The sequence below is a fragment of the Leucopleurus acutus genome (assembly GCF_964270905.1).
Source record: "Leucopleurus acutus genome assembly, chromosome: X".
Classification (NCBI taxonomy): Eukaryota; Metazoa; Chordata; class Mammalia; order Artiodactyla; family Delphinidae; genus Leucopleurus; species Leucopleurus acutus.
In genome coordinates, this window is record NC_139148.1 from 115,036,860 (window position 1) to 115,049,130 (window position 12,271).

The 12,271-nt window shown below is 39.9% G+C and overlaps 1 protein-coding gene across 1 annotated transcript in view; it reads right to left on the reverse strand.

The window, feature by feature from the left end:
- The window catches only part of GPC3 (glypican 3), a 445,929-nt gene that overhangs the window by 124,801 nt on the left and 308,857 nt on the right, over nt 1-12,271 (reverse strand). The window contains exon 6 of the mRNA XM_082865357.1: nt 8,274-8,394. Coding sequence (XP_082721483.1) covers nt 8,274-8,394 — 121 coding nt within the window. The remainder of the gene's footprint in view (nt 1-8,273; nt 8,395-12,271) is intronic.

Sequence of the window (12,271 nt, forward strand, 5' to 3'; positions counted from 1 at the left end):
TTAAATCAAAGTTTAGAAATAAATTGAGGGCAGCACAGATTGCATTCTTTGAATGAACTGATCAATAAAATACTGTATATGAGGGTCTATTCTGTATATGCCACTATGTTGGGTGCCACAGAAGACAAAGAGTTGTATGCATGATCCCAGACTTAAGGAGCTGACATTCCAGAGGCAGGATATATATATATATATATATTCATAAATATATCTGGGTAAAAGTTGTCTCTGAGTTTCCAAATAGTATTTGAACATACATATACCAATATACTGCTTATAATCCAGGTTTATGGGGGTAGAGAGCAATCATTTGTAACTGCTTATGTTTGCTGTGTTGCATTTGGTCAGTAGGTAGATGTAAATAGAATATGAGACCCTATGGATTTCATAGATACTTTGGAAATACATTTCTAACTTTGTAAACCTAGTAGTCTTCATAATTTGATAGAATTTCCTTTTCATATGTAAAACCTGTCTTCCCATAGCTAACACTTCTAATACTTCCTACTAAAAAAAAAAAAGTTTATGGGGCTTCCCTGGTGGCGCAGTGGTTAAGAATCCACCTGCCAATGCAGGGGACACGGGTTCGAGCCCTGTTCCAGGAAGATCCCACATGCCACAGAGCAACTAAGCGCGTGCGCCACAACTACTGAGCCTGCGCTCTAGAGCCCGTGAGCCACAACTACTGAACCCGCGAGCCACACCTACTGAGCCTGCACTCTAGAGCCCATGAGCCACAACTACTGAGCCCGCGTGCCACAACTGCTGAAGCCCGCACACCTAGAGCCCGTGCTCCGCAACAAGAGAAGCTGCTGCAATGAGAAGCCCGCACAGCGCAACGAAGAGTAGCCCCCACTCGACGCAGCTAAAGAAAGACGGCGCAGCAATGAAGACCCAATAAATTAATTAATTAATTTTAAAAAAAGTTTATGAAAGAGTACAATACTGCAATGAAAAAGGATCATGTATTTTCCTTCATTGCTAAGTCAAGATCACCACAACACTGCTATCAACAACGTTTTGGCCTACCACTCTTGACTCATCTTCCATTTTTGAATAATTTAATTTAATGTGCAAGGACTAAAATACATGACCCAATTTAAGTACCTTTAATCCTGTATATTCTAAATAAAGCAAATAGTTCATTTTCAAGAAATTTAATATGAAATACTTGGGAATTCATCTTGGTGCACTATTATTAAACTGTACATAGTAATTAAGATATTAAAAACACATGCTCCCCAAAGCCACCAGACACTGTAATTATTTTTCAGTCTATTAAGCAAAATGACAGAAGATTTTTTTTAACGATAAATGAGTTTTGGAACGCATCAGCTAATTCCCTTTTGCTTCATGAAATCATGTTTAGCTCCACAGAGTCTAGGTCTGGTATTTAAAGACCAATTCACATTGTCCTTTTGTAACTCAGAAGTCATTCATTGGCTCTTGTTAACATGCCATTGTATGGAGTATTACTCAGCCATAAAGAGAAACGAAATTGAGTTATTTGTAGTGAGGCGGATGGACCTAGAGACTGTCATACAGAGTGAAGTAAGTCAGAAAGAGAAAAACAAATACCGTATGCTAACACATATATATGGAATCTAAAAAAAAAATGGTTCTGAAGAACCTAGGGGTAAGACGGGAATAAAGACGCAGACATAGAGAATAGACTTGAGGACACGGGGAGAGGGAAGGGTAAACTGGGACAAAGTGAGAGAGTGGCATGGACTTATATATACTACCAAACGTAAAATAGATAGCTAGTGAGAAGCAGCCGCATAGCACAGGGAGATCAGCTCGGTGCTTTGTGATCACCTAGAGGGGTGGGATAGGGAGGATGGGAGGGAGGGAGATGAAAGTGGGAAGAGATATGGGGATATATATATATATATATGTATAACTGATTCACTTTGTTACAAGGCAGAAACTAACACACGATTGCAAAGCAATTATACTCCAATAAAGATGTTAAAGAAAAAAACCAAACATGCCATTGTAGATACTCTGTCTTTCACACACACACACACACACACACACACACACACACACACACATTGTGGCTCCATATGGAAATGGCATTTACTAGAGTTCTGCCACACTATTTGTATGTGAAGAAGTGTGACAGACACTGGCACATATTTTCATTTGGAAAGGCCTTTTTAAAAATTTGACTCTCAAAACGTTTCTCCTTTTGTTTAGAAATGTTAGATCAGTGTTAGCTTTTCTAGCAACCACTGGAGTAGGCTAGCATTTATGACCCTCACTGGTTTTACTGTGAGAAGACTATGGAAAACGTTACTCAAAGCACTTTCGATCATGCCTGAGATTCATTTAGAGATTTTTAAAAATTACATACTAAGGTATGTCCTCGGTACTTTTCTGACATGTAACAACTTTATTAATTAACTGATCAAAAGTATAACTTTTGGGACTTCCCTGGTGGCGCAGTGGTTAAGACTCCGCCTGCCAATGCAGGAGACACGGGTTCAAGCCCTGGTCTGGGAAGATCCCACATGCTGCAGAGCAACTAAGCCCGTGCACCACAACTACTGAGCCTGCGCACCTAGAGCCCGTGCTCCGCAACAAGAGAAGCCACCGCAACGAGAAGCCCCAGCACCACAATGAAAATAGTCCGTGCTCGCCGCCAACTAGAGAAAGCCCGCGTGCAGCAATGAAGACCCAACGCAGCCAAAAATAAACAAACAAACAAATAAATAAAGTTATAAAACAAAATGTGTAACTTTCTGTTTCAAAAGTCAGTGTCTTTTCATGACACCAGAGTAATCTGTCAGGCATCTTAAAACATACTTTTCAGGTATTGGTGAAGGGGGATGGAAGTGGAGACATTCCACTGTCTGCTGTACATTTAAAATTTTCTTCGACCATTTAAAATCATTTTATAAATTTGAGATAGCTAATCAAGTCTGTCTGCTGTCTATAACTCAAAGTGCCTCAGTTTCCACACCATATTCTGTGGTGGTCAGTTTTCTAAGACTCTTCCCAACTGAGACTTGGTAAACAACGTGCTTACTCTTTCTTTGCTGCTGATTTTAGAGCTTCAGACCACAGACATTACTACATTAGGGACTTGGAAATCATTAGACAAATTAAGGACTTTCTGCTCTTTGTACTTCTACGCATCTTTTCTATATGGATCATACTAACCATAGCAAGGTGTGCCGTGGCTTTAAAGATATCGAAGGAAAGAGCACAGAGACTGAAAGCCAGTATCCTGGATTCTAGGTCTAGTTCTACCACTTACTATATGAAGATCACTTAGACTTCCAGTGCCCACAGTTTCTTCATCTGGTAAATCTAGGTAATAATGTCTGCTTCTGAGTCACTGTGGAGATCAATTTATGTAATGTACATGAAAGAGCTTTACAAACAGAATTGTGCTATGCAAATTTATGGCAGAATTATTATCATTCATATGGAGTCACACGGCTAACAAGATGTGAAGGCAGGTCACCTATCTGATTCTGGAGGAAGGTTATAAATGCAAAAGTGTTTGTACAGTTTAATGTTTTCATAGCCTAATGAGAACAAGGCAGTAGAACAGAAGAATTGCATGGGGGGAAGGGCAAGTTTAAGTTCCATCTGCCCAGGCTGGAAGACTGGTGGGAAGGGAAGAATCTCTGAAAAGATGAGAGGTTACGAAGTAGAAAGGGGTGACCTGGGAACAGGGTGTTTTAAAAAGAGTGGCAGGAAAAAAAAAAAAAAAAAGGAGTGGCAGGGCAGAGAATAAAGTCACAAGACTTGTTCACAAGAGGGTGCTGGGTTAAAGCCTGACCTTGAGCCACAAATCACGGAATCACACGGCTGGAAGGAATCTTAAGAGGCTACCTCGTCCACACCCCCACCATTCAGTTGGGTATTTCAACCATCCCAAACAGATGAGACTTTATCCAACTTTGAATGAAAAGCTCTGACACTAAATGAGCAGGTATTGACTGCTGTGGCTTCAACTGTTTACAACAGGCAGGGAAACAATTTCTGGAATTTCATTTGAACCTGAACTGAAACGGGAAAAACAATAAACAAGCTAGATTCTCCTTGGGAACAATAACTTCTGTAGCAGTTCAGGTACTGCTAAATTAACACTAACCACACAGCTACTCTTAGAGAGAAAATGTTACCAACAGAACTGGGTTAGAGGACAAACGGCCCACAGTGTCATGTGGGAAAGAATGTATTGTGATCATTCCTGGTATTTGTGGGTCCTTCTCTCCATGCAGGAGCCCTGGAGCAGGATACTAAGAAAAACAAAATTTGGTTTTTTTTAAAGCAATATGGCCCAGCAAATGCCAGGACTGACACTGAAGACTTAAAAGGGTTCAGTTCCTCTCCTAACACTAGACAATAAATCCTCACACAAATTAGAAACTGAAAAGGAAATAAAAAGGGTCCTCATTTCCAATCGTGGGAACGTTACACAAGAACTCTCGCTTGGAAGGAGGAGAGGAGGACATTCCACACCTGCAGGCCTTCCCAGGAAAGGGGCCCAGGCCTGACCCTGAACCCATCCCCTCAAGGTTACACCGTGAGACTGTCAATATGGAAATAATGTTACATTATTCCCTTAGTGAATATATTATTTCCAGTGCTATCAACAGTAACCATAACCTGAAAGGAGGCAGCTGAGAATTTCCATGGAAGAAAGTGAAGAGTTATTTTGGGATGTGCTCATAAACGGCCTAGCTACAGTCCATCTGGATGGACACACATGGGCATAGACAGAAGCATCTCCGCACATATAGTTGTGTACGTTGGAGCATCCTACTGTAGTTTAATAGATGCAGCACCAAGTGAGGGGCTTAGGAAAATAACATTACACTCCTGGATTCAGCACTCACTTACATGTGAACCGGGGCAAGTTAACTTGACTTTAGCTCCTCATCACTAAAACTTCAGGTCAATTTAGCCAGGCATTCAGTGAATCCAGATGTTGGGCAGTGTACAGGAAACAACATCTGGCTGATTAATTGAATTTTCAACTGAACTTACCGGATGTTTTGGCAGCGTGTCTGCACAGCCTTTAATGGCTTTCTGCCTCAGTTTCCCTAGCTATAAAAAAGGGACAGGGCTTCCCTGGTAGCGCAGTGGTTGAGAGTCCGCCTGTCGATGCAGGGGACACGGGTTTGTGCCCCGGTCCGGGAAGATCCCACATGCCGCGGAGCGGCTGGGCCCGTGAGCCATGGCCGCTGGTCCTGCGCGTCCGGAGACTGCGCGTCCGAAACCTGTGCTCCGCAACGGGAGAGGCCACAGCAGTGAGAGGCCCGCGTACCGCAAAAAAAAAAAAAAAAAAAAAAAGGGACAAACATTATCACTTACCTCACAGGAGGTAGTGAGGATGAAATAATATCCAAGGATAACAATGAGTTCCTGAAAAGCATGGTTCTTTGACAGTACTATACCTTATACAATTCCAGGCTGGATATTTTTTCCAACATGAGCAGTTAGACTTTTAGGACATGAAAGCACCTTGAAATATGGTTCAATGCTATACAAATACAACACATTATCATCGTCAACATCATCACCATCCTAACATTCTTCTTTATGACTTCTCTAAAGTATCTCACTTTCAGATTGAATCATGGCCAAAATATGAACTTTATTGAGGGTCTGAAAGAAGACATGTTTTGGCCACGTAAAGCAACACAGATGAGAAAAAAAAAAATCAGTGTGGGAGTTTGGAGCCCAACCAATTTAACAGCTCAATTGAAACAGGTAAAACTGGTCTATCAATGAGAATTAATTGGTTGCTCAATGGTATCTGTAAGGGAACCAAAAACGTTCACACATACATCCATGGCAAACGTAATTATAATGGTGACCTTTCCGACACTGACAATATACACCTCCCTACATATGAAGTGGCTTCAGCTTTTGTGGCTGGAAGTTAGTGTAAATAGAAAGAAGGAAACAATATGGGAGAGAAGAGAGATGCATCAAAGGGATCTTTTTGATCCACCCAAAATTTGGGTGGCAGAATTAGACTGGCAAAAAGTATTGGAATACTGCTCCCTTTCAAACTCACTCAAGTCCTGCCTATAGAGAAAATCCTGAATGGACTAATCATCTTAACTGTGTCACGCACGTGCAATTATATATTTGTGTATATATGTAAAAATGTATAATTATATATAAATTTTATATAATGGGATAATATAAATAGATATAGATACATAGATATAATATCCCATCCTCATAATGACCTTGTAAGGGACGGTTTTGACAACTCTAAGTACTATAGATGAGAAAACTAAAGCTCAGAGAGGTTGAATGATTTGCCCAAGGTTATAGATCTAGTAAGATACACAGGTGAATTCAGATCCATCTGGATCCAAAGCCCATCTTCTTTTCATGATATTACATGGTCTCCCACCGCATTAATATCAAACATCCAAAGTCTTTACTAAAGGGGCTTGCTATACATACTTTTAGAGACTATTGGATCATATGGTCTGATGCAGCTCTCCCTTTTTTCACGGTGGGCATCCAGTCACAGGTCTTTCTCTGATATTTCTTATGAAATCCTTCTTACACTAGCCTAGTCCACCTTAGGCCTAAGCAAACCACCCAAAACTGACGAGCAGCGTCACTGCCTGGCTCTTCATTATAGGCTGCCTTTTATTTGTATTTAAGCACTTTCCATGCTTGTGCGGCTCCTCCAAGGAAGCTGTGAAAACAGGTTAGACTTCTTTTGAATCCTCAAACTCCCTGGTACCTGGCTGAGCACACAGTAGGTGTTCCTTAACGTCTGTTGACCAAAGAGATCTGTGGACAATATTCTTCATTTAGAATTAGGGGCACAGTAATGGACCCTGAGATTTTAGCCTCACCAGTGCTTGGGTCTAGCCAGTGGAGTGGAGCCACACAGACACATTTGGTTTGAGATAATTTGGAAATAATTCAGAGGAGCAATACTGCCATCGTCCCCAGGTAAAGCACACCAGTTCAGCAGTGAGTGGTTTATACTGTGCTCTGAACTCTTCAGAGGTGTGTTTTGAAATAATCATACTATATCTAACCAGGCTTTATAGAACTTAGTGAGGTTGTGAGTTCACCAAAAGAAGGATCTGTTATGCAAATACTGCCACTATCCTGTGCTCAGCAGCAGTAACAGCTATTTATTACTCCAAAGTGTAGTGAATACTTTCACATGCCATTTGCAGTGAAATACACCACTATTAGAAAGCCCTTCCAAACATTTTCTAAAAACCGCAAAAATTTCACTGCTAAACTTCATATTAAAAAATGAAATCATGCCAGCGTTGTCATACAGAAACCTCTGTCCTTGCATAAGGATTTTAGTTTCATTAAGTTCTTCCTAGGCTACAAATAGAAGTCAGTGGTGCCAGCGCCTTGCCACCCATGGACCGTGGGGTAGGAACACTGTCACTCTGGTATCTGGTGGCATTTTTGATGGCATTTAAAAAATTGTGGCCACAAAGCAATCACAAGCAGATGGTACAACTAACTTCTATTTGTGTCCTAGTTACTAAACTCCTTCTGAGAGGAAAAACTGTGTACAGGTTAAGGGAATCTGTGGGTGTCTCGGTGCATGGCAGTGAGTCAGAAGTTGGCAAGGGTGCAGTGAAGCTGGTCCTCTCGTATCTTGCTGGTGGCAGTGAAAGCCGATACATCCCCATTGGAGAGTGGTTTGGAAACATGCATTAAAATGCTCACATCCTTTAACCCAATAACCCCAGTATTTTAAGAAAATGATCTAAGGTCAGGAGATAGCGCTATGCAGGAGAGGTAGCTTTATTTGTAATGGCAAAAATTTGAAGCAATCTGAATGCATAGCAAAAGCAGATTGATTAATTATAATTAATACTTAAAGGAATCTTCTGCGGCCACAGAAAATGACTAATATGAAGATATATGGCAACATGAAAAAGTGTTTCCAATATAGTGTTAATTTCAAGAACTAGAAATCACTTGTATACTTCCAATTATGTAAAAAGTCTGTGTGATTTTATGAATATTAAAAAAGAACGTGTAAAAATGAAAACAAAATAGACTAGTTGGGTTGTGAGAAGTGCTTTTCCTTCTGTTTTCTCTTATATTACAATGTTTTCTTTATAATTTAAAAGTGGGGTGGAAAACAAGGGTCAGAAGTCCTTTTCTAGCAGAGAGAATCTTTGAAGAAAATGAACAATGGCTGCCTCTCCAAAAGCCCAAGAATACAGTTTGAACACTGGACATCATCCATCCACCACTTTTTTGCCATTTCCATTTTTTGTTGGATACACACATACCTGGTTAATGTGCTTCAGTTTGTCAATAATTTGACTGACCACTGGCTCAGGGCCCTTCATTTTCAGCTCATGGAGGTTGAACTGATTTTTCATTCCATTTCTTGCTGCCTTTTGGCTGTATCTGGGAAACACGAAGGTAAAGAAAAGGTTTGTCACAAGAGAGTTCCAAGCAAAGTGCAAGTTGACTGTATTTGGCACCAATGGTCAAGCTGACCGCAAGCTCTCTTCAGCCTTCCAACCCATGGCATGACTGCATGGTACAAAGGTAGACCGCTCCAGATAGGGTCTATCTGCAGCAGAGAACATTCAACAGTCAACAAGTATTCATTCAACATCCTTTTCTTCTAGGTGTTGGAGATACACCAATGAACAAGACGGACAAGGTCTCTGTCCTTATTGTGCCCTCAGTCTAGTGTACAGTCCAGAGAGCATGCAGAGTGAGAAGAGCTATGCTAAGGGAGCTGCTGGGTCTTGGCCAGGGAAGCACACAGGAAGGTCCTTAACTCTGAGTACGCTTTCTACTCATTTGAAGAAGAAAGACTCTTGCGTGTTCTTTACCTCTTCCTTCTTCTCCACTTCTTCCTCCCATCATTTCCTGCAGGTCTGGGAGCTGGGTTGCTTTTCAGGACTTTTCCCTAAGCCATTTGCAGCATAAATTATGCCGGCCAGCTTCTGTCTGTGTTCTCCACGGGAAGACAGAACACCAGCTCAAGGGAAGGTTTTAACTTGCTGCCCCCGGATAAGCCATAGGCTTTCGCTTCAGGATTGAAGTTTCAAGGTATCTATGGACATCCTTACCAATGCGAGAATGGGGATATTAACAATCCTGGGCAATTCTGCCTTTCAGTGTGGGGCTTTGGCAACTTTGACTGGGACAGTAATTCACTACTGCGGTGACTGCTTCGCTGCCCCCATGGTTCCAGACCTCTACGTAGAGTTACTCCTCATCTTGCAAAACAAAGCAAACAAACGCAAAACAGAACAAGAAACAGATTTCATTTCTTCCTTAATCTTCCATCAGGTAGAAAGACCAGAGTACTGTTACCAAAGTGGGAAGAGGTTTTTGATCCCTTTTTTGCTTTTTGCTCATCCTGATAATGGAATATTTTCTTAAAGAAATGGAAAAATTTGCAGGTTTTTTGCCCCTACTTTATACATTTAAAAGAATTTACAATAACGCAGTAGAATTAAGGGTAAATTCATATTTCTTTTACTCATATTTTTAATTACAAAAATAATAGTGCTCATTATAAACAATTCAAATGTATAGAAATAAGCAAAGCACACAGCAAAAGTTCTTGTATCGTCCTATCCTTCCATGAGAGAACCATGGTTAACAGTTTGATAGGTATTCTTCTAGGGGTTTTCACATGCATATACTAACATGTAGCTTTAACCAAAACTGGAATCATACTAGTCATATTGATTTGCAACTTATCACTTAATATAAATCTTGAATATATTTCCACGTCAGAACATAAGTAACTGCCTTGTTCTTATTCCTCTGTATGGCTAGATTATAATTTATTTATCCAATCCCTTACTGATAAACAATTGAGATATTTCTAATATTTCGCTAATATAAACAATGCTGCAAAGAACATCCTTGCATACCAGTCTTTGTACATTTACATTAATATCTATAAAGGATAAGTTTCTAGAATTTAATCAGTTTGTATTCCTAATCCCAAATTATGACATGCAATGAATCATTAATACTACTGTATTTTTTGCACAGCATTTTACATAGCAGTTTTGTATCACTCAGCTCATCTGAGCTTCTCAACCACAGTGTGAGGTGACAGGGAAGACCTCATTATCTCTTTATTACTGAAAATTTCACAACTTCAGAAGATATTGATCTGACTGTGTTAGATGCTCCCTTCCATAATATAATGCATCTGCCAATACTAAGGACATGATTCGATGCTACCACGCATGATAGCAGAGGAAGTCAGGAAATCAAGGTCTGACTTTTATAACCGAAAGTCATCTTCTGAGAAGAAAAATACTTTGTAGGAACGTTGAAGAGAACATCTGATTGCATTTCTTCTAAAATGGTAGCCTAACACATTCAGCTCACCTAACTTTAAAAGTTAGTGAACACACAGATCACCAACCATCAAATACCAATTGCCTTTGGGGGCTGTATTAAAGCAACATTCTCTGTTTATATATCTGGTGTGAACCAGCTCCCCACTAGCCTCCTTTTTTTTTGTTCATGTATAATGCTGTCTGTTTAAATATAATCTCCCTCTTGATGATACTGCCAACTCCATCTCCTTCTTCTTTATATCTACTGATACCTGAAGCAGAGACCCAAGTGACAGGGAAAGACGTAAGGCTCATTATAAATCTTCTGAAATGAACTTCAGGAATGTGTCCCTAGAGACATTTCCCTGGGCTTTGCTCCTATGGGAGCCTGCCGGCCGCTTTTATGCCCACTCCTACAAAACAAACCTCTTCCTGAAGTTTATTATCCTCATTGACATCTGCCAACTTAGTGATTTTGCCCTGTACTGCCTCTTCCAAATCATTTATAAATATTAAGTCAAATGAGTCCCATAGCTGATCCCTTGCGGCCCTACTGTCTATTTTCTGCCATTCAGAAAAATGCCCCTTTAGCTCTATTTTTTTTGTTTCTTACCTCCAAGCCATGGACTTGGTGCTAAGGAGACAGCACTAAACACTGCTCCCCAGTCCCATCGTGACTCAATTTTTTAAAAACAGCTTTGAGTTTAAAAGCTTGCCAAACTTTCTGAAAGTCGAAATAGCATCCACTGTTCTGCTCTATCCATGTGCTATTTAAATCCTCAAAAGACTCTAGTAAATTAAGCATGGTTTCTGGTTACAGAAGTGTTGGGAAGAGCTGGCCTATGGCCTAGCTCTAAAACTTTATTTTATTTACTCCATGAAGCAGTAACCAAAAGTACTGGTTCGACTGATGTCTACAGCTGCTAAAATTTAGTGGCACTATTTTAAAACTATTCAAAAACTCTGATCTTGCCCTATCCCTTTAGGTGTCTCAATCTCTCTCCCCCATCCCCAATATCATGTTCTGTTTCTTACGTCTCTACTCTTTCTCCTTAGCCAGACAAAATGTAGAGCAGAATCTTAAAAGCCACGAGTGTTAAAATGGCACACTATGCAGACATTAAAAGAACAAGTAGATCTATACGTGTTGATATAGAACCAAATCCAAGATACATTGTAACAAATACAAGTACTGGTTAAGAATGTACACAGTGTGATTCCATTTGCGGTAAAAATGGGTCTGCATACGCATTACTCTCATACACTTTATATGTGTCCAAATATACACAGAAAATTTTTAGATGGCTCCATAAAAGAATGGTAAAAGTGGTTACTTCCAGTGAGTAAGATTTTGGAGGAAGTTTGACTTTTTTCTTTTATGTCCTTCTATGTCTTTTACACTTTAAAATCTTAAAATAATTTAATTTTTAATGAGCGAAATTTTATATAGTAGTTATTTTTAAGGCAAAACAAAACAAAACAAAACAACCATAGCAAGAACAAAAAACATCCAGAGACTGTCATACAGAGTGAAGTAAGTCAGAAGGAAAAAAACAAATATCGTATATTAACGCATATATGTGGAACCTAGAAAAATGGTACAGATGAACCGGTTTGCAGGGCAGAAATAGAGACACAGATGTAGAGAACAAACATATGGACACCAAGGGGGGAAAGCGGCTGGGGGGGGGGGCGGGTGGTGTGATGAATTGGGAGATTGCGATTGACGTGTATACACTGATGTGTACAAAATGGATAACTAATAAGAACCTGCTGTATAAAAAAATAAATAAAATAAAAATTAAAAAAAAAAGAACAAAAAACAAACAAAAGGAAAATAAAAAGTGGGCCTGACTCCTATGCATAGCTCAGGGCCTCTGGGAAATCTTTCTTGCTAATAAGAGTTATGTTGGCCCTCACTAGAACCCTGGCTTTAAGGTGATTTCTTATGAGAACACATATTT